The sequence below is a fragment of the Neovison vison genome, chromosome 2 (assembly GCF_020171115.1).
Source record: "Neovison vison isolate M4711 chromosome 2, ASM_NN_V1, whole genome shotgun sequence".
Classification (NCBI taxonomy): Eukaryota; Metazoa; Chordata; class Mammalia; order Carnivora; family Mustelidae; genus Neogale; species Neogale vison.
In genome coordinates, this window is record NC_058092.1 from 232,659,633 (window position 1) to 232,682,591 (window position 22,959).

General features: G+C 56.2%; 1 protein-coding gene across 1 annotated transcript in view; it reads right to left on the minus strand.

Annotated features, from left to right (window-relative positions):
* Positions 1-6,067: 6,067 nt before the first annotated feature.
* Positions 6,068-22,959, minus strand: part of CHST15 (carbohydrate sulfotransferase 15) — a 77,998-nt gene continuing 61,106 nt past the window's right edge. The window contains exons 6-8 of the mRNA XM_044240691.1: positions 15,175-15,331; positions 8,002-8,149; positions 6,068-6,411 (exon numbers count right to left, since the gene is read on the minus strand). Of these exons, the coding sequence (XP_044096626.1) occupies positions 6,221-6,411; positions 8,002-8,149; positions 15,175-15,331 (496 nt within the window). The 3' untranslated portion in view covers positions 6,068-6,220. The remainder of the gene's footprint in view (positions 6,412-8,001; positions 8,150-15,174; positions 15,332-22,959) is intronic.

Consider the following 22,959-nt stretch of genomic DNA (forward strand, 5'->3'; position numbering starts at 1 on the left):
GGACCTGTATTACCAAAACAGGGGTATTCTAATACTGAATTACTGTACGCAGAATTCGGCCAGGAGATCTTTGTGGAAATGTGTTTCTTCTACTGTTAAAGAGGAACTTGTGTGATCTCTTCTGTTTTGCCAGCTCCCGTGAGCTCAGAGCTGCTGGCATCGGGGCCTGTGCCATCTGGGGGAGGCTGGGTCTCTGCCACAGAGGGGGAGGCCCCACAGGGAATGGAGTGGCCTTGGGAGGGAAGGGGGTCATGGCAGGAGCAGGCGGCACCCGGGGCTGCTGATGTTCAAGATCACGGAGGTGATGCTCTGGTCCGTATGGATCTGCAGCACGAGATCCCAGGTCCACGCGGACAGGGACTGGGTCTGCTCTCCTGGGAGCCTCCAGGGCCCGGCACGCAGCAGCGCTCCCAAAAACACTTGGTGAGTGAATGGGTGAAGGAATCGGCAAATGAGCAAACAAGCCGCCCCCAGTGCAGTCCACCCCAACATCCGGCCCGGCCTTGCACCGACTGGATGTTCAGGAAACATTGGCTAAAAAATTAAATTTTGACTCTGTGCACACTTTCTAGCTGATGTGTGTCCCTGGGTGCCTTTGAGACACCGGTGCGGGGCTGAGCCCGGGGGTGGGCAGCCCACTTCGATGACTCTACAGGCCCCTCTAGCCAGCCCCCAGGCCTCCCTCAGCCTGTAGGTGGGAGGTCAGGTGACTCTGCGGCCAGAGCTGTTGGCAGAACAAAGTTACGTTCATTTCATTGTCCCCATCCCACACTGTCCCTCCTCGGAGGCAGAGTCCGGTGGGTGCCAGTCGGCCCATCACTTTGGTGGCAGAATGGTGAAGAATGGCGACCTGGGGAGAAGCCAGATGCTTTCCCATCATGATACCCCAGACCCGGCCTTTCCTGGCTTCACTGGGTCCCCGCTGTCTCCCATCATGTGGTCTTGGGAAAGCCATGCCTCTCAGGGAGGCCCAGGAGTCAGCCTCCAATAGACCTCCCTGCTTCTAGAGCCTACTTTAAGGGGCCTTTCAGAGTAGGCAGAGCGAGGGTGCCTGCCAGAAAGCCACAGGAGCACCATTGCCTCCCTGCTCTCCGCATGCTGGGCCCCCAGCAAGGAATCCCCCCCTGTCAGGCGGGCCCTCATATTCCCCTCTGTGCCCCACCCCCGGGGCGGCCAGCAAACACTGTCCGGCAGTGAATGGACCAGTGACTCCTTGGCCAGCGCTAAGTGCAATGGTGAAGGGTGTGAGGGCGGGCCCGAGTCCTGTCAGGGGCCCAGGGCTTGAGGATGCAGCCGCTCTCAGGAGGGCCAGGTGTCACCCCAGCCACACAAAGAGACACAGGTTCCAACTCAGCATTCAGCCCTGGCCTGCGGCTCAGGGCGGCGGGGCGGGGGCTGGGGGGCAATGTGCACGGCCCGCAGAGCCCAGGGCAGACACAGCCCTCAGAGCCCTGGCACTGGAGCAGGTCAGCAGAGGAGGGGATGGAGGGCGGCAGCGGGGGCAGCAGGGCAGGAAGGCTGGGGACGGGGTCCCAACTGCCCCAGCGGGGCTTTGGGAGCAGAGACAAAATAGAGGTCGTGGACTTAAGTCCAGCGTGGAGCCAGGAGGCATGGCCGAGGAGAGAGAGTCTGGAGGTCATCCTCCCCGGGCTGCCTCTGGAGCATGAAACCACAGAGGTCACGGCCCCCCAGGCTCTCTCAGGGACCAGAAACCAAGCAAACTATTTTTGTAGCCTTTAGAAGCTGCTCCCCTTGAAGTATGACTAACTCAGAAACAGCTGAACTTCAGAAACTCACAACTGCCCACGTGGCTGCTGTGGTCTCCTAGGGAACCGAGAAAGCAACTGTAAAGAAAAAAGAACTTGCAAGCACTCAAAAATCACTTCTGCTCAGAGAGGGAGAAATAGTTCTATCTGGTGCCAGGGCCCCCTGGGCTCACTTGGAGAAACACACAGAAGAATGACTTGCGATGTGACCTTGGAAGAAAAGTGTGTCTTTGGCCCTACGTGGCCTCCGCCGCAGGACCCTGCTGGACAGGAAGATGCACCACCATCTTGGGACGGACCTGTCATGAAGCCTGGTGCTCTGCTGGGCAGCTGCCAGCCCACTCCCATCTCTTTAGGCCCCCCCAGGGGACAGCTGCAAGGGACAGGCCAGGGGCACGTCTCCCTTGATGGCCTGACTGGCCCACTCCTGTGGGCAGCTGAACAGTCACCCCCCCAAAGGTGTCCGCACCCTAATCCCTGTAAATAAGTCACCTCACATGGCCAGAAGGCCTTCACAGACGTGCCCCAGAGACGGAGAAGATCCTGCCTCATCTGGGTAGGCCCAGAGTAGTCACCAGAGTCTTTCTGAGGGGGGAGAGGGGGACAATCAAGAGAAGGGTGACATGACCAGAGAGCTAGAGTCAGAGAGAGATTTGAAGATGCTACACTGAGGACAGGGTCAGTGGCCACCAAGGATGGGAAGGGGGGGCCTCCAGAGGCTGGAAAAGCCAAAGAAGCAGACCCCTCCCCCAGCCATCTTCAGAAAGAACAAAGCCCACACCTGGGCCCCAGCCCCATGAGCCTGACTGTGGATTTCTGATCTCCAGCACTCCCCGATAACCAGCTTGTGTTGTTTTAAGTCTAAGTGTGGCACCATGTGCTCCAGCATTAGAGAGTGGCTAACCCAGGTCCCCAGGGCCACTGCGGCTCCAGCGGCTGGGTCCCCACCTGTGGGCCTGCCCTCTCCTGGCAGCTTGGCAGAAGCCTTGCCCTAGAAGGTTCTGAGAAGGTGATTCTTCCTGTGAGTCTTAGCAGGCTCTGCCTCACCCACAGGCAGGGGAGCTACCCACGGGGTGAGATTTCTGGAGCAACAGGAAAACAGCCGCCAGCCCACACCCGAGACCTCTCCCTCCCTGCTCGCTGAGGCCAGAAACTCCTCCAGAGCACTGCCTTTGCTTCAGTTCCCAAACAGGGGCCTCTGGGAAGAGGTCATTCCAAAGGGAGATTTACACGAAGGCGTACACAGTCTCCATAAGTATGTTCCCTGCAAGCTGGTTCCTGAGTAGGGGTGGGTGTCCACACAGGAGAGCGTTTCTGGAAAGGCTCCCGGGATAGGGACTCAACCAACCTCCAGACTCACCTGTCCCTCCTGCCCCTCACTGGCCACCCGCCCCCTTTCTCCTATCAGGCCCATTTTCTCTGCAGAGCCAAGCGGTTCCTGGCTCCCTCATCAAGAGATGGGCTCCTCCTCTTTCCAGGTCCGGACTCACTGGCCCCTTCACACAACACACCACTCCAGGGGGCAGTGCTGGGAGAGAGACTCTCCCCAGAGGATCTTTTCAGAACTAGGGGACCAAGCCAGGGGCCACACTGGCCTCAGGAGAGCCCAGGCCTCCAGAACCCCAAACTGGAGACCATCCCATCTCCTCCAGCCCAGTGCAGCCAGGGGACCTGGAGGATCTAGTGACAGTGACACACAGCCAATGCCACCAGGAGTCTCCAACTAACTGCCCCCGGGCCCAGGCCCCAGGAATGAGGGAAAGCAGCATCTGGGAGGAGCAGGGCCTGGGGTCGGTCACCCCATCTTCACGTGCACAGGCTGATGCCCCCATGAGCTTGTATGGGGGCGGGCCCTGGCACCTCAACGCACCCACGGCAGGCTGCTCAGCGGGGAGTCACGTCAGGGCCCTCTCTTCTGTGACCTCCTCTCTTGCATCACCTTACGCAGGAGGTGCCCTCACCCGGTGCGCAGAGCCCGCAGGTGAGACCCCAAATGATCTCTGAGACTCATCTGTACGCAGCAGATGCCACGGAGAACGGGCCACGGGCGATCAGGAGGGCGAGGAACGGCAGGCACCCCCGCGACGGACACAGGGTCCACATTTAATGTGAAATATGAACACAAGTACAGCGTGACTGGGCTCACTTAACATACCTTCCGCTACCGGGGGGTACAACTGAACACGGTTCGATATGCAACGTTGGGGACACAAAGTCACTTCAATACCAGGTCACGAGAAATGCTCCCTTTCACTTTGGTTTGGGACGACAGGCTCGAGGGCCGCCACGGAGAACCGGGCCCGGACGTGAGAAAGCAGAGGTGACGGATACGGCCTCCGGAGAAAGGCCCCGTGGGAGAAACCGGATGGCACGGACTGGCACAAAGGGCTGGGCCTGCGCGTACAGAAAGATTTGCAGGATAAACCAAGTAACATTGGAAATCATACCTCTGGTAATACTTCTGTAAGAAGCAGAATTACACTACATGTTGTTCACATGCATAGGAGTGCGTAGGAAAATCCGTCGGCGCCGTCGTCGAGGCCGGAGTGGGAGAGCAAAACGTGGACTGGACGAGACAAGTTCGTCGGCAGAGAAACGAATCCACGAGAAGGTTGTGTCCGGGGCGGAGGCGTCTCATCAGCAACAGACCCGGAAGGGAGCCCACCCAGGAAAGGCACCACGCACACGCACATGCACGCACACGCACAGCAGACGCACACACACACACCCCCTCCTGCAAATAAATACACATGCACGCACGCACGCACGCTACCGTGAGAGCCCCCCGCCCCCGCCGGGCTCGGGCCAGACTCCCCCGCGGGCTCCGCTCCATGTGCGAGGCAAACGGGGGACTGTCCCACACAGCGGGTCTGGAGGACGCACGGCCCCTTCCGGTGCAGGAAGAGCTCGGCCACCCCGTGCGGACGGCCCGCGCATCCCGCCTCCTGGTGGCAGGAAGACAGCGGCGCCAGGGCTGGACAGCTGAGCGAATCCGTGTGTCTGCCATGGCCGGACAGAAGGCAGCTGCACTTTCTGACTTTGGCATTGAGCGACCTTGATCAGAGAGCTCTGGTTCGCAGGAGACCTCCCTTGAAAACACACCAGGCCAAAGCTTCAGTGAGGTTGCGCCTGGGGCTGTGTGCCAAGTAGGCTCCAGGGTCCTCTTCAATCTCTCCCCAACACTTCCAAGACATGACGAGACCTTTTGCAACCGTTGGTAAACCAAGCTGCCAAGTGGCCCAGAAAGTTCTATTAAGAATCCCAGCATACTATGCTCGGCCCATGTACACTCACTCTCTGTGTTTCTGAAACAGAACACGAGCATCCTGTAGTCCGTGAACATAGTGAAGGCCTCTGGCCGCATGTGGTGGAGAATGTGGATAATGAGCTCATTCCTGGGGAGGAAGACAGAGCAACAGAGTGTGTCTGTGGCCAGAACTAAAACTTGAAACACCCTCCAGGCCTGGCGGTGACCTTGAGTGCGTGCGGAAGGCCCAAGATACCCAGACTTCCCACAAAGAGTTCAATTCCTGGAAGTTGCTCAGTCTGGCATTAACGCCAAGAACTTCCCAACTATAAACTAAATTTGTGACCTGATTATAAACGGAATAAACCCTAGAGGAAACACGTAAAGAGGCAGAAAAGAGAGCTATGGCTAACAAAATGCAGAAAGTGGTTTCAAACATTCATTTCTACTTTAACCTCAGTAATGCAAGGACAGATGCATGGGAGATGGTCCGAGAAACAAATGTGCTGCCAAAAATTGACTGTTTTCTCTCTCGCAAAAGTGAAGTGAACAGGGTTTACAACTGAAGAGAATAAAGGTGGACTTTGGAATAAACGGAAAAAAAGGAAAGAGCCTCCATCCTCTGCCCAAATGAAGGTACTGACCCGAACAGTGTTCACAACTGAACCAAGTGTAAAAGCTGGCACTGCTCTGATGTGACCTCTAGCATAGGGACATGACCTCTACTGTGGCGGTGTGACTTCTACTGTGGTGGCATGACCTCTGCTGTGGCAGTGTGACCTCTACCGTGGTGACGTGACCTCCAGCATGGTGATGTGACCTTTGGCATGGCGACACAGCCTCCGGCCTGGTGACATGACCTCCGGCATGGTGATATGACATTCGGCGTGCTCAGCAGGGCTCCCAGCATAGTCAGTCCCCTGCTGTGCCTCCCCCGCGGGGCCCCTTGCCCGGCACCGCCCACCTCGTCCCCACAGCCTGGCCGCTCTGGTGTGGGAGGGAACGGTTTCCCAAGCGGGGTTTCCAGTGGCTTCGGACAGAGGAGTTCTTATCCCACACAACAAATGCTTATTACTACACACGTGCCTAGGGAGGGGAAGAGGAATCCCAGGGTTTTCTCCAGGCTGTGAGTGAAAGGGGCCCCCTGCCCGCCCCCGAAGACACGCTCCCATGGTGGTGCAGTGGAACCCGCCGAGGGAGCTCGGCCTCAGGTCTTCCTCCAGGCGAACGCCTCGTCGGCGAGCACCTGGGCCAGCCTGGTGTTGAAGGGCCCGTAGAAGTCCTGCAGGATCCTCTGGGTGACTGGCCACATGGGCCCCAGGTTCCGGTCCTCGGGTCGCCGTGCGTTGGACGCGGGGCTCTTTGTCATCAGGGTCTCCTGTTTCTCCCCCAACGGCCCTAGAACATAGAAACGCTCCCGTGAGGCCGGAGGCACGGCAGGAAGGAACCCTGCAAAACCCCCAGCCCCGCTTCGTGCTGACAGGAGCTCCCCCGAAGCGCTGGGGGACGAAAACTCTCCGGCTGGACCCACCCTGGAGCCGCTGAGGGCGGAACGCGGAAGGGCCCTCGTGAAGAAGCAGGGACTGTCCGGCCGGGGGCTGCACCCCTGCCCTCAGACGTGCGGCGGGAACCAGGGGATGCAGCCTCACCCGAGCCTCCCCTCCTGCTTTCGTGGCCACAGAGCCACAAAGGGCTGGCTCTCGTGGCCGTCAGCCTGTCCCTGGATAACTGTCTGACCCACCTGGTATGGTCCCCGTACTTAGATTTTCCTGCTAACCAGCCTGCCCGAATTCTGCCAGTGTCGTTCCCGCTTCAGGCCGCTGATGCAAAGGGCCTGCGGCTGCGCCATAGTTCACCTTGTGTATCATGCTGTATGGTGGCCACGGGGGCCGGGAGGAGGCCACCTGTGCCCAGAGACCCCAGGAGCCGCAAGGGGTTCACCTGCCACAAGGGGACCAGTGGGGAGAGAGGCCCGGGAACAAGCCACCTCTATCCCCAGCCCTCTAGACCACAGGCCTCTCCACAGCTTAACCAACCAGATCACTGCTCAGGCCCTCGGGATTTGGCCAAAGTCCTGAGCCTTTACACAGAAAACCCTATTCCAGTGTCCTTGGGATGTGCATAATAGAAGGAACAGAACAGGTCTTTCCTGTCTCAGGGACTAAAGACAAGTTCATCAATGCAGCAGGATCTACCAGGGGTCAAATCAAAGAAAAACAGTTCTGGGCCGTCCCAGGGAAAAGTGATCACCTCCGTCATGCCACCAGCTCACCCACGACAGAAGGCTCCAGACTAGTGGTGGGCCAACGTACTCCAAGAAATATTCCAACAACAGAATTCCCAGGCCAGATCATTAGATGCGGCCGCGGGGCGAGTCCTGGGGAAGAACATGCACTTTGCTCTAGATCCTCAATGAGTGGCTCACGGGGGCCACCCACATGGGCAGCACTCCGTGTCCACACTCCCATCCTGCCGGCCGTCACCGTGGCCAGGAGCAGCTAACCTTCCTAGACGTGCTGCTCAACCTCGCGGCCCCGACTCCAGGGGTCCCCAAACACCTGGGACAATGCGATGACCTGTCCATTCCCTCCTCCGAGGCTTGTGGCCTCTGCAGGACTGTTTCAGCCACACACCCTGACCTCTCACCAGTCCTCAAGGCTCAGCTCACAGACCATGCCTTCCAGGAAGCCTTCCACTTCCTCCTTCAGCAGCTGGGACCCCAAGTCACGTGTGTGAACCTACGGCAAGGGTGCTACCCTTCCCCCGTTTTGTTCTACCAGTTACTCGATGACCCGAGCTGTGGTTTTCCCGTCTCCCTCTGCAGGACTGAGAGCTCCCCAGTGAGGGACCCCCCTCTACCCCAGCTGCAGGCCCTGCACTTGGCAAACAGCTACTGAGCTAGCTAGGCCCGGCCCGGCGCACAGAGTCTGCCTGTGATTCAGCGAGCACTTCGGTCGCGCGGGGTGCTCTCCCCCGTGACATTCCTACCGAGGTTGAGGAACTGGAAGACCCTGTGCATGGTGTACTTGACGTTGGACGCGTGGTCTTCCAGGCGGAGGATGAGAAACTGTTCTTTGTTAAAGACGGCGAGCCAGTCCAGGAGATACACGGCATACAGACCCACCTGGAGCCTCACCTAGAACCAAAGGAGGAGGCACAGGCGTTACGGGAGGGTCCGTCCCCCTCGCTTTCCCCACAGTGCTCGGGCACGGGTATGAGCCGACGCCGAGTTATCCAAGTGAACAGCTGCCTTCAAAGGACGGATTTTGAGCCCCGAGCGCTCTTGGGTCCTCACGCAGGGTTCTGAGCTCCCCACACAAATGCTTCCTGCTCAGGGCCACACGGAATCCTCACGACGACCCCGTGAGGGCAGCGGGGCACACTTAGGAGTGAAGACTCCGAGGAAGGGAGAGGTCGAGCCCGCACACAGAACAGGCAAACGTTCACTCTCTGCACGGAAACCTGGCCGCTCCTGCTCCTCCACCCAGCACACGATGGCCATGAAAATGCCTCAGGCACAAGCCAGGTGAGGGAAAAGCCAAGCGCCTGGGGCCATCCGAACCCCGTGACCAGGTTGCTGTGTGGATGGCCAAACACAGCCTGTTCTAGGCAGTCATAACTCTGGGTCCCCATGTGCCTGTGCCTTTGCTCACACCTACCTGGTAAGAATACACACTGAAGAATTAAACCCCACCCAGAGCGAAGTCTGGCCCCTGTCCTTGGCTCCTGGGAGGTGACCTCTGGGTCACCTAGGATATCCTGCCTGATAAGTATCTTTGCTCGCCTGGGACATTGGGCCACCTGACAGTAAACAGCATGAGTGACGACAGGGGCTCCTGGCGACACAGGATCAATCTGACCTGTGGTAGGGGCTGGACAGTAAAGACAGTAGGTGACTGTGCCCCAGGACACAGTGTGGCCATCGAGGCTTGGCTGGGCTTCCCTGGCTGGAATGCTTGCTGCAGACCACGTGCTTCTTCCCTGCATGGGTTTTAATGGGTCCCCCTCCCTGCTGTAACCACGAGCACCCGTCTTCAGTGTGCCCATGATTCCTTCCAGGGGCTGAACCCCAGAAGTGGTTTCGGGGACCCCCGACTTACAAACACGTCAGAAAGGAGAGTGGTCTTGGCACACTCCCGTGAACTTCACAGTTGCGGAGGGAACAGCCCTCTCCCCCTCCACCCTGCCGCCCCGTCTCCTGCGCACCTCCTCCTGCTCCCTGCCCTCCCCAAGTCCTCCAACCCTGCGCCACTTCCTGTCTACTGCTCTGCCTCGGCGACCTTCCCAACTGGTTCCCTCCATGGCCTCTGCCTAGCCTCACGCCAGCCGCCCCGATCAGGCCCCGCGGTCACGGCCTCCTCACTGGTGCTCCCATCTAGTGTCCGAGCAGCCAGCCCTCAGCTGCCACCAGTGAAAACGGTCCCCACGCCCTGCCCCCCCCCACGGTCCCAGCGTGGCAAGCTCTTGGTCTGGCTTGTGCTCAGCCCCCAGCCGGCCCCTCTGGGCCTCGGCTCCTGAAGCTGAAGGCCCGGCTCCTCCGTCATCCCTGCCACACAAGGCCGGCCGGGCTCCGACTGCCTCGATCCCTCTCCCACTATGCTTCCCCCACTTCGTTATTTTTCCAGTCCTGTGGGAGGATGCAGAGAAAGAACAGTGAGAGGGGATAAGTGTCTCCAAAACCCATTAGGTGCCGCCAGCTCCCAGGATGTCGCTTCCTTGTGCGCCAGCCCGTAACGAAGACCCCAAGCTGGGCCAAAGCCAGAGAGAACTGAGTGTGTGCCAGCCTCAGAGATCCTGTGTGCGTTGCCTCCAACACAGACAAGCCATTATGAGCAGGTCTCCTCAAGTCGTCCGCCTCCAGGAGCATTGCCACTTTCTGTCAGGCCCATGGCCAAGCCCCCTCAGGGACGACTGGCCTCACGAGGGTCATCTCTTCCAGAGAACCTACCTTTGGGACCTGAGAACTTTCTAGAATGAAAGAAGCTGGTGTTTGCGACAAGGTGGGGCCCTATAGCATCACCAGGAACCCACACCTGACCTGGCCACATGTGACAGACTATTTCTCCGCAAGCCTGCTTGTGCCCATCGGGGGCAGAGCCCGCACAGCCGCTCCCGGGAGGACAAAGACCTGCTGGCCGAGGCCCTCCTGTGGCAGGGTCTTCCCTCATGGGTGGCAAAGGCCCTGGTAGGGGAGGGGGTTCTGCAGGGGAAGGGAGGTGGACTGGCTCCCACAGCGGCAGGCTCCCTGGTCCCCTAGACATCCCCCTCTTCGGGCCGCCCCACCCCCTTATAGGGAAGCCCTGGCCGCCCCGAGTGACACATCTGGTTCATGCAGCATCACCACTACAATGGGACGCCACTAAGACACACCTAGGACAGGCCCCCTCAGAGTTCTTCTTCGCCTTTTCCCCCACAGAGGCCAGAGAAACAAAACAGAATGAAGATAAAAAGGGTATTTAGGGGAAGTGTCTGATAGATCTAAAATGACACAATCTCAGAATGCCTGGGTGGCTCAGTTGGTTAAGCAACTGCCTTCAGCTCAGTTCTTGATCCCAGGGTCCTGGGATCGAGTCCCACATCAGGCTCCTTGCTCAGTGGGGAGCCTGCTTCTCTCTCTGTCTCTGCCTGCCTCTCTGCCTGCTTGTGCTCTCTCTCACTCTCTCTCTCTCTGACAAATAAATAAATAAAATCTTTTTTAAAAAATGACAAAATCTCGGAATTAAGAAAAGCCTTTGAGGTGATCTGCTCAGCCAACTCTTGATGGAGAAAGGGAAGCCCAGGGAGGGGTAAGGGCCAGCTGAGGTCAGGTGGGAGTACCCACCAGCAGGAGGAGTTGGTGCCAGGGTCCCCGCCACCAGGGCTTCCTCCCCCACAGGGACAGAGCCAAAGAGAGGTGGATACAGGCTCTTCCCAGACAGGCACTATGCCGAGCCTCTCTGTTCCCAATCAGAGGTTCAGGTGGGACTCCCCACCCAGCCCATCTGCCATCTGCTAGTGGCGAAAACTCCTCGCTTATTCACTTGCTCATTCTGCAAACAGTCACGTGCACACGGCACGCCAGGTGGCCCATGAGCCAATGGAGACATGCTGCTATGTCACCAACATGGGCCCTGGCCGTCTGGAGCCTGGACCTCACAGGGGATGTGGAGCTGAGCTGCTGAAGAAACCAATGTCTGGAGCCACCAGCCCTTCCTGCAGGAGCTGGCCAGGGGCTGAAGAGTAAAGCCAGTCTGTGACCCATGACACCCGCCACCCTTGTCCTGTCTACCCATCCTATCCCTGGGCATCTCTCTCTGACTGCTTAAGCCACCACCTCGTCATCCTCAGCAGAACTGAGACTAAGTGCAAAAGGCCAGTTTAGACCTTGGGAGCTAACCAGCTAAGGTGGAAACGCCATGAGTCTGAAAGGCCACAGGACCTGGGATGAACATGAGGCCTGTTACCAGCTCTAAGTGCCTGGGTGGGAGAGTTAATGTCTGGGAGCCTCAGTGTCCTCATCTGTAAAATGGGCACAGATTTCAGGGCAGTGTGGAAGGTAGAACATGGAGTACCACGAGAGCTCAAGAGGGTGCCTGGTGCAGCGTCGGGAGTGAACAAAGGTTGGATCCCGCAGTCCTGTTTTCCCCGGCAAGGGTGCCGAGGGGCTGGAGGCCCGGCCAGCTCCGGGAGACACCGAGTGCCCGGCGGCACGGATGTTCATTCTTTTCACCCTGTTTATGTCAGAGGTTCACTACTCCATGAGAGACACACAACATGAAGCCCCTGAAATGAGCCCCCAGGAAGGAGCCCCACCAGCCCTGCCTGGCCTTGCCCTTCCCAAATCCAGCCGGCATAAGCACTTCCTCATCCAAGGCCAGGAGGGAAAGCCCACACCGATGCCTCCCTTTCAGAGTGTCTGCAGGATCACCTCCTGAAGACAGAGCTCAGTAGTCACACCCCCAGGGATGTGGGAAAGCAAGACCTCAGCGGGTAAAAGAGACAATAAGAACGGGAACACGCGTTAATGGCAAAAGCTCTATACGTGTGGCAAAATCCAAGCCTTCCGGCCATCGGTCCGCGCTGAAGCCAGAGACGACGGGAGATAAGATGGCTGGGCCTGCCGAGGTCCGCTCTCCCAACCTCTCCAGGCCCCTCGCTAATGCCTCACTAGGATCCATGCGGACAGTCACATACACAGTTCCCGGCGGCCCCTCACGTGATGGTTTCTTGAGTTGTTTTCCCTCCCTGCTTCCGCATACCTGACATTCTACGATACAATAATGAAACCAAGAATCCACCTGGACTGGGACTTCACTTCCCGGCCTGCACTTCTTGCTGCTGCCAGGCCGTGCAGCCCCTGTGGGCCCCTCTTTGTTCCAAATTACTGGACTCTGAGTAACCAGTCTGTCTCTTGACAAGCGTGCTACACAGCTCTGGGAGAGGATGGCTCCAGCACCTCTCTGAACCATGCTAGCTGGGTAAGTCACCTCAGCTCGCCCTATCCTGCCTCGTGCCCTCCCTCTCTTCCAGGCCGTGCCCTGGCTCGGGTGTCCTCCAGCACCAGGCACGGTACTAAGCACGGGATGGGCACCCAAGATATGCCTTTGGAGACGAATCGAGCCTCAGCTGTAAGTGAGGCCAGTCCCCATTTCATGCCACGCCCTTGAATTTTTAGGAAATATCTCCAGAAAGTGGCTCTTCTCTCCAGCAGGCCCTGCATGGATGACCCTTGTGGTCATAAATAATCAGGATTAAAAAGCAACAGCTAAAAGAGCCATTTTGAAGCAAAAACTGTACTTGGCACCGCAGCCAGAAAACACACGGTTTCCCCCTCTGATCTCACCGGTTCATCCAATCCACCTACACATCTTTTCCACTATTCCTCCTAATTGCTTCTAGAAACTTCCATTTTTTCATACCCTGTCTCCACCAGCAATTCTCTTCCAGAAATCCCATCCCTCCCCACCCTGGCCTTCCTGTCTCTGGGAGACAATCCCCCTCCCACCCCTGGGGACCCAGGACACCGGGCATCTTTCTCAAATGCAAAACTGCTACATCGATCCTGTCCTTAAGCCCTCCCTGGGGACCTGTCTCCCTCAGGATGTGCCCAGACTTCCAAGGTTCACCGGGTTCCTGGGGATGCAGGCTCACACTTCCCTTTTGCCATCACCCCACCGTCCACACAACCACGTACTGTGGTGGCTGCAGCAAACACCCTCCAAGCTCACCCCCCGGCCTTTGTACAGCCTGCTCCCCTCTCCTGCATGTCCCTGGGCGACTCATCTTGTAGACCTCAGCTCAAACATTACCTCTCCTGGGAAGTCCCCCTGATGCTCTGTGTGCAGATAGCCTCTGCCCCTACCCCAGCCTCTGTGTCACTCGCCCGGGATCCGGCAACACACCTGTCCTGCCACAGCTGCAGTCCCAGCCCAGGTGCCAGGCCCAGACTCAGCAAGACGATGAATGCACATGAAGAACGGCAGGATAGAATACGCTGCCTGAAATATGCCATTTTGGTATCAGGATTATTTTGAGCTGAAGGCAACTAAGAAACACAGATATAAGAAGAGCTCTCTGCCCTCACCCTATTGGCCTACAAGCAGTACATTAACTTGAAAGGGGGCCCTTCCCCCCTCTCCACTAGGATGGACCAAAGTTTGTCACTGGAGACAACGCTAGACCTCTGCCAGCCTTAAGACAGCACTAAGGATCTGACATAACAAACCTCACTAAAGCTTGCCCTTACCAGCCATTACCTCCCTCATACGTTTATTTGCCTTCCCACCATTTGCTGCCCTAGAAACTCAAAGTCCTTTCCTTTGTCTGGTCACCTCGCTACAAATGTATCGTTCTCCTGTTAAGATGTTATATAAGCCTCAGTTCTAACCATTCCTCTGAGTTACTCATCAGAGACAAGTGTATTTGCAACTTGTGGTTTTTTTTTTTTCCCTTGCACATCTGTCTTTTGTCAGTCTAATTTACGGGGCCCCAACCAAGGACTCTACGATGGCTGGAAGAAAAGGATTATTTATTTATGTTCTCCATGTGAACGAATGATTGCTCTGATCCTTACAGCTGCCGGGTGAAGCGACAGTATTACTCCGTTTTATGAGGAAGCCACGGAGTCTCAGAGAAGCTGAAACACCTGTTCAGAGTCACGCGGCTAATAAACACTCGGGCTGGGAACTGCACCATCTGACTCCACAGGCCACTCCTCCACCCTACACCCCTGGCCAGATTCTGTGCGGATCTGTGCCCTTGTGTGCAGCTCCTCTGACAAACTAAACACTCTGGCAGGAGCGCGTCAATCCAACTCGCTGACCGATGCATCCTGCCGGAACTAGTACCCTGCCTTCCAGAGAGGACAGCCTTGATAACAAGAAAGAAGGAGTGAACCCCCCTGACCTTGAACTCCCTGTACCCAGGGGGTTCCCAGCCTCCACCTCCAGCTCATGTCTGCCTTACCACATGATATGCTCCACAGAGCAGCACACCCTGGGGCAGGGGCGGCACTGGCCTCACCGTGGAAGGCTTTCCTCCCACACTAATCTACTGCAAAGGCACTTACGTGACCTGGGAGCTGTGTGTAGAAAACCACCCTGAGCCAAAGTGTGCTGAATTCGCCATCAGCAGCTTCTTTTGTGTAAAAGAAGGCACAAACGTATAGCTATCATCCAGAAGATGAACAAGAGAAAAGAAAAGAAAAATCAAGGGAAAACATTTTTCTGTTTAGGCCCCACTGAAGAAACACTGAGAGTCACTGGTTGGCAATATTTTAAACCACCAGAACCATCCACCACTGGAGAACGTGCTCAAGGCCATTTGAGAGCGGGTCTCCGTGTCTCCAATCCTAATTGCACAGTGCGTTTTCTGAGCCTCAGTACATGGTAATCTTCCTAAATGCACCCTCATTCCCTCAGAGGGAAGAGAGAGGAGAGTACTGTACTGGGGAGATCAGCTGAGAAGGACACCTGGTGCCCGCTCGTAGGGCCCATCCCTTTTACAGTTTTTACGTCCGTGTATTTGCCTGTGCATTAGCCACCACTCAGAGGCACGGGGAGAGGCATCTGCACATTCAAACACTTCTCTGTGTCTCTGTGCTCCCATCCCATCCACCATGCCGCCTGCATAATAAGCACCGAGGCGCCTGTGCTGGGGGTGGGGGGCTTCCAGGATACGCACAGGCATGGCATTGTTGAGCGTGTTGTTGTAGACGCAGGCACGCAAGGAATAATCGAGCATGCAATTTTCAAACAGCTGCAGAGCTTCTGTCACTTTTTCATGGAAGTCATCGGCAGATTTATTCGAACTTGCGAAGTAGAGATAGTCAGAGTACAACCTGTGAATAAAATAAAGGGATATTTTTACGGCCCAGGACTGGGAAATCATGCTCCTTGCGTGACAATGACAATCAACATGCAATCACATGACCTCGTCTCATGCATCAGGACCCTGCCACTTCTCGTTGTTCCCTTGCGGATAGGGCACCTTCCTGTACCCTCTCACACCTCCCCACCCCTGCCACGGCCACCCAGGCTCTCCTGAACTCAGACTCATCTATACTGGCCCCAAACAAGCCACCGGTACTTTATTCTTTTCAGCCTTTTTTTTTTTTTTTTAAAGATTTTATATATTTATTTTACAGAGAGAGACACCGAGAGAGGGAACACAAGCAGGGGGAGTGGGAGAGGGAGAAGCAGGCCTCCCGCTGAGCAGGGAGCCCAACGTGGGGCTCGATCCCAGGACCTTGGGACCACGACCTGAGCTGAAGGCAGATGCTTAATGACTGAGACACGCAGGCGCCCTCTTTCCAGCCTGTTGAGTGCACAGCCCTGCTTTGCCTGTCCCAGTGAGCTTAGAAACTGTGGGAGAGCGAAGACAGGCCCCGGAAATGTTATGCTCCTCCCATTCTCTCTCCTCCATCTGAAGCGACGAGAGCATCTGTCGCTTTTACATTACAGTTCCTCGTGAAACTCCTGCCCATTCCACAGACGTTCCAAACATTTTAAAAAAAAATTATGAGATGTTATCTTTCTAGATTGTTAGGGACCTATTTTTTAACACAATATAAAAACACTCGCACACGTGCATGCAGTCACCATAACCCTGCTTGTCCGTGTTCACGGGTCCATTCACCTGGATCCCTCCGCACGGACGTGCCGTGTCTTCCAGGACCCGGCAGTGCTGCTCCTTGACCGAGCTTTACTGGGGCTCCTCTAAACCTCTTCCCAGTTAGGTCTCACCTTGTAGATGACCACGTCCATTCCTGAATTGCCCAATTTCAGCAAGAATCCAGTGAGGTTGGTTTAGCCAAAATTCCCCACCCTCTGATATCTGATCATGCTCTGTATCTGATCGCCCTCACTGGGTGGTGAGTTTCTGGTCCCCCACTGACACCCAGGAGATGTCTGATCCCCCCAGCCCACCTTTAGCCAGAGTCCTGCTAGGTTGTGTTGGTCAAAGCACTGACCTTCTTACCCTGATGTGTCCTCAGTAATTTCCAAACCCCCGACCCCTCCTCCTTGGCTATAAGTCCCCACTTTTGCCTGCTGTGCCTGAGTTGAGGCCAGTCCTTGTCCCCACGCTGTGTCCTGACCCCCCACAACTGGTCCTGAATAAAGCCTGCCTTCCAGCCTTGAACAAGTGGCAGGATAAGGGTCTCCTAGCTTGCTTGCTTGCTTTCTCTTTCCTTCTAACTTCCTTCCTTCAATAAATCCTCTGCAAATATATTTTACTGGACTCTGCATTACAGATGGATTTTTTTTTAAGCACGGGGTTTTTCTTTTCTTACATCACATGAACAACCTGCAAGACGAGATGAGTTACAGCAGCATAATAAACACAGCCCCCATGAGATGTCCTCCTGCCCAGTGTCTCCAGTGGCCGTAACTGGGAGTCCTGCTCCCCAAAGGGGACCTTTGTTATCGGCTGCTGAAATACCCTGCCGGAAATTTCCTGTGCCTCCTCAAGCACATATCCACACGTTTTATATTTTTGAAAACACACAAGGCACCAGATTGCATCCGATGGAGTCAGGTCACCGACCTACAGTGGCGGCACTTTTCCAGTCGCCTCCTTCAGAGGATTCCAAGCACCCACAGCAGCGGGCGAGACGGGACACAGCAGCCTGACAGAACCGGGATCCCACGTCACCCAGTAACTCCTTTCTTTAACGGAACTGGGTTATGAATGCCCACACCTTTTCCTGCTCTGCTTGCCAAGAGGCTAAGCTCTTCATCTTTTTGTTTTTCAAAAATCCCTTCTTCATTTCTGCCTGGTGCCTTTCCCATGCCCGCTCCAATGGGACCTCCCCGCGGCACCCTCCCCTCACACACCGTCCTCAGCCTGCTTGTGGGAACACGGGGCTGACGTGGGGTGGCCTCCTGGCTCCAAGGACTCAAGTTCTCCCTCCCATGATGCCATACTGCCTACCCCCCGACGTCCCCAACATGGCTGCACTCATGCCCGCAGAGGCAAGTCAGTGCCTCTTCCTCTGTACCGAGTGTCTGAGCGGCACACATCTGTCCACATATCTGTCCTGCCCACCATGCCCCACGCTAGGGACCGACCCCGGAACGCAGCACACCCACTGGTCAGAAACCACAGGACCCCACGGCAGACGCCAGCTGCAAATGTTCCTCCAGTGCCCCTCCCTCTGACAGGAGGGTACGCAGATGCACCGACAACAAGCGTGGCTTCGTGGGGACCGGAGCTTCTCACCTTGGCCATTTGGTACAAGGCCTTTGACACGATCCTTTAGAATCCACCCACAGCCAGTGTCCCCAGAGGATACCTATGAGAAGTCTGGAGATGCCTGGGATCTGCCCACAGATGGCCTAGAATCGACACACACCCCGGAATGGGAGTTTCGCAGACTTTCACCCGTTCGGTTGAATTCTTCAAAAGGCCCTGCTTCCAGATCATCATTAGTGATGCTCAGTGACTGGTGAGTTCCTGCCCCACAGATCTGTGCCTGCCCGAGCACATCACGCAGGATGATACTATATCCATCCGTTACAGTGTCCCCCAATGCCACCTGTCTGTCCGTCACAGCACCCACTGCTGCAGGCCGGTCATAGTCTTATGAGGCTGATGGGTAAATGCCCAAATCAGATTTGCATGTACCTCAAAGAGCAATTCAGTGGTACCTGCCACATGTGCCACGTGGCCATGAGTCTGACGGGGTGCCCTTCCCGGCTCACACCTTTTATATCAGTCCCGCTGATATTACGGCCTAGGTCAAGAAACTCTGTCCAGGAAAAGTACAGACACCTTTGAAACAGTCATCAAAATCTGTGTTTAATAGGAAATCCAAGACCAAAGTTCTTCCCCAGGACTCCTACAGAACTACCCACATTCTTTAGGGGAACCAGAATTCTATCGCATAAATTGCTATCTAAAAACTCAACCACTGGGTCAAGCTTTCCATATGAAGAGTTGATTCTGTAGTTATAACATTTCTTGTAGACGTTTGGCTCATGAATAAAACAAGAACCCCGAAACCTGCCTCAATTTTAAACACCAAGTAACTTCATGAAGAATCTGCTGATTCCATACAATTCTTTAGAGATCAGGAAGTAATCGCAGGGCACAGACTGGAATGTGCCTGATGTTCCAACCAGGCCAGGCCAGCCCTGGGAGGGAGAGGACTATGGGTTTTCATGTTTGAGGTGAGGTGAAATGAACTCAGGACCCCCATTTCTGGGAGTCAGGGTCAAAGCCTATCACAACCAAGCCAGGCTTACTTTCTCAGTAGAGCAGAGGGGGGCTGTCCCTGGTCCCTCAGACTCTCCAGGAACCCCAGATCTGCCCACAGAATGTGGACCCACACGCGTGCCAGGATGTGTATCTATAAGCCGACGTCCTTCACGCTCCGCTTTGCCAAAAACATCTGAGCAGAGACTTTATTCATCCCAAGGAACGGCCATCCCACCTATGTGGATTCTGTAGATCCCCCCAAAATACATCCCCAGTACCTGTGAATGGGATCTTATTTGGAAATAGGGTCTTTGCAAATGAGTTATGTTGAAGATCCTGAGACGAGACCATTGTGGATTCAGGGCGCGTTGTAAATCCAGTGACTAGTGTCCTGACAAAGGAGACAGAGATGCCGGGGAGAAGGCCACATGAAGACGGAGGGAGAGGATGGTGTGATACCACAAGCTGGGGACCACCCAAGGCTGTGAGCCACCAGCAGCAGCTGGACACAGGCTTGGGACAGTCCCTTCCACAGAAGCCCCAGAAGGACACTACCCTGCTGACACCTGGCCTTTAGACAGCCCACCCAGCACTGCCAGAGAATACATTTCTGTTGCTTGAGGCCACCAGCTTTATGGGAATTTGTTGCAATAGCCCCAGGCAATGCATGCTGGTCCTAACCCTCCATTGCCAGGAAGACTGAGGGGTCATTTCTGCCAGCACCCCTCCCCTGCCCTGAGACCCTGGCAGAGTCCTGAGCGTGCAGCTAGATGGGGGCACAGGTCACTTTCCCGCAGAGACGCAAGAAGGAAGGCAGAGGAAAAGCATGAGCTCTCACTCTCAGGGGAGCACTGTTTACACCCCTGAAGAATGAGACTCATGCTTCACAAGAACAGAAGCAATACTGAAAGCAATGATTTCCCTGTAGCTACTCTCGGGGGAGAAAGGCCCAGGTAGTGACCAAGGATGACTGAAAGCCACTTGGATAGTTTAAAGCCATTAAGAAAAATGCTGAAAAGGGCAGCAAATGTATCAAGAAAAAGGATCCAAAAGCTGGAGCAGGCACACTCAGGCAATAAGAGATAAATCTAAACATCCACATTCTGGTCTTTCAAGTCAACTGTAGAATGATAACGTAGGGGGAGAAGCCAACGGGGAAAACACACAGCAGGTGTAAGCTGACCTCGTAATGAATCAGCACAGAGCTGCCCGGACACTTATGCAAATCTCAGGATGCGTTAACCAAGGTATGGCGCGGAGAATGAGGAAGGGTGTCACTCCGCTCCTCCTGGCAGGTCGGGACCCCAAAGGATGCTTGCCTACTTCAGTGCTAGGTACCGAATTGGGGGTGTGGGGGGAGCTGTTTCATCCGAAGCAGCAAGACTCAGAAGGAAGAATAGGTTTCAAGGGCTACAAGGCTGTCCGGGGCTGGAAGCAGACCTGAACGCTGCTCCTGAAGGATGGCCTGACCAGTGGGTAGAAGGTTCGGGAACTGGTTTGAGGCAAGGGAAAAAGTCTCCAGCTGGGACAGTCCGGCGTGAAGTGAGTGGCCCCAGCCCAGGGGCAGTCAAGGCTGGCGGGGCTGAGTGCGCGTCGGCTGACCCTGCCGCCCAGCCAGCCCCCTACGGTTTAGGGGCTGCCTAGCCCCCTTTTGCTGAACCACCTCATTTTCTTCCTCCTCAACCATCCCAAACAGATGGGTGTTACATTTGTCCAGGACTGTTTCCAAGAACAATTCCCAATGTAAGTCCAAATACATTCCACGCCTTCTGTGCTAAGGCTGCTAGGCGTGGGGTTCAGCCCCACGAAGGGAGTCGGCCCTCATGGAGGTGCGCTCAGCTCCTGCCTGGGCAGTATGGGGGTCCTGGGAGCCAGCACCGCTGCGAGAGGGAGTGGGGGAGAATGTGTGTGCGGGGGAGGGGTGGCTCCCTCAACCTGGTGCCTCTGGAAGGGACCACGTCTCTCTCAGGGGGACAGACGAGAGGCCGTCGGGGCCACCATTGAAGGCCCCACCATGTAAGATCGAGACAGTGACACCAAGGCCAGTGGTCATTCTCTTCAACGACACTGACAGGGTGTCACTCCGAATCCATGTGAGCAGAGGTGGGGGGACCGAGCGCCGCAACAACGGGGGCAGCCCGTACTCCGTGGGCTGGTCTCGTGGGCCAGGCTCACACGAGAGCTGTGGCCTTCCGCTCCCTCCATCCTCATGGCTTCCATCCCTGGTCCGGCCGCCCCTCACCAAGCCCTGCACTGGGTACTACATGCACATCCTCGTTCTGTGTTCACGACCTGCATCCCCCTCCGCCCCCGGACACAGGCTGTGTCGTCACCCTGTCTCCGGAGAAGACTGGCTTTGGGAGAGACCAGGTAGCCTCGCAAGGTCACGCAGCCCCGGCCCCTGGCCTCAGAGTTTAGGGACGGAGCCAAATCAACAGCTGACGAGAGCAGGGTGCGAGCCACCGGAGCCAGAGGGTTTGGGGTTTTATTCTGATGTTCTGAATGTCGGAAGTACACGGGGATTCGGAATGCTGAGAACCAGTTAATAAGTGGCAGCAAACTGAAAAGCAATCACGACGCATCACAGAGCCGCAAACAAACAAATGCTCGGGATCAACACGACGAGCTTCGCTGCCCGGGGAAAGCCGACGGGGTTGCGGAGCACCCCACTGGGCATCCGAAAATGACAGCAGCGACAAACAGGTGTTCAGGTATTTTCTAGAATCTCAGAGCTCCCAGAGTGACCTCTGAGCACCTGCATAAGCAGACAGTCCTTGGCTACGGCAACAGCTCATTGGATTTTAAGGGTTTTAGCTCTTCAGTGACGACGTGCTTGTCGGTCGGCCTCCCTGCGACCAGGAGGCCCAGGCAGGTTCCAGCTCCAATGCCTCTAGTTCAGGGAGGCTGGTTTGTTCTCCTCTTGTCATGGTTTTGTTCGTACCATTTTAAAATGGAGAAGTAATCCACACCCCAACAATTCAGTCGTTTTTAGCAGACACACACAGCTGCACAAGCCCCCCCGCCAGCCAATTCCAGGAGACCCGCATCCCCCCCAGAAAGTTGCTGTTGGTTTTAACCTGCCAGTGCCCAGGGAGGCTCACAGGAGAGGTCACGGCGATCCCGGGCCCACAAGGCACAGGGAAGTTTCGACTGCACCAGCTGCGTCTCGAGAGCCCGTGCGGCGCCAACCCTACCAGCTACTGCTCCGCGCACCAGACATCTGGGAGAGCTGGGCTGTGAGAAACGACTGGGGGCAGACCCCGAGGTGGGGGGGCGGTGGGGAGCAGCTGACGGCTCCTGGGGGGCGGGGCTCAGCTCAGGCTGTCCTGGCCCAGACGTCACTATGCTCCCAGAGCCCCCCGCAGCCGGCTTCTCGATGACACACATGGGAACGGCCCTAGTTCCTCAGCCAGGAGCCTCCAAAACGTGGGCGCACTCTCGTCCTCCGCTTCAGCCCCCCACCCCGTGACATCTCCGCCTTCCTGCAGCCACCTGAAGGGTGATTACAAAAATGAAACCCAGAGCGTCCCTTCATCATTCTCCATTTGCCGGCACCCACACTCAAATCAATAAGTTCCTGACCTCTGATATGGTGCCATCAATCATGATTACGTATATTTTTCCTACAGGGAAATAAAGGCCATTTAACATGGCCAGGAAGGAGGCCCTTCTGTCTCACTGAATCATGAGCTGTGACTTTCCCATCATGAGGAACAACCAAGCAGGACTGGCCAGGCCGGCTCCCTTGGAGGAAAGGTCGAGAGTCACCCAAAGCCATACACACGGGTGACGCTGCTGAGGCTCATTTTCTGCCAGAGAAGAACATCCAGGCTTGGGCCTAAACGTGTCCACATGGACGCAGCACCTCCAGCCCATGGGGCTCGTGTTGGGGCTGGGTCATCCCTTACCCTTGAGCAGGAGTAGGGTTCGGGGTTCACCTTTGTTCCTTCTAGAGCATCCAGTCATGGGTCCTTGGTCAACGTTCATGGAACCAAGCATAGAGCCTCTCAGAGATGAGATCAGAAATCCCCTTGGTCTACGAGCCCGGCATGGTTCACGAAGCACTTTCACAGTTCCTGGTGATCCTGACAGCAGGTGTCTGGCAGGGAAGAAAAGGAAGCGCCCAGGATCGCTGGGCTACCCCTGGTTAAAGCAGCGGCCAAGTCAGGCCTTAAAGTCGGGCCAAGTCAGGCTAGGGGACCCCGCCATGGAGCATGGCCATGGCCACGCCCCCCCGAACAGCTTTAACTTGCCAACCTCACAAATCCA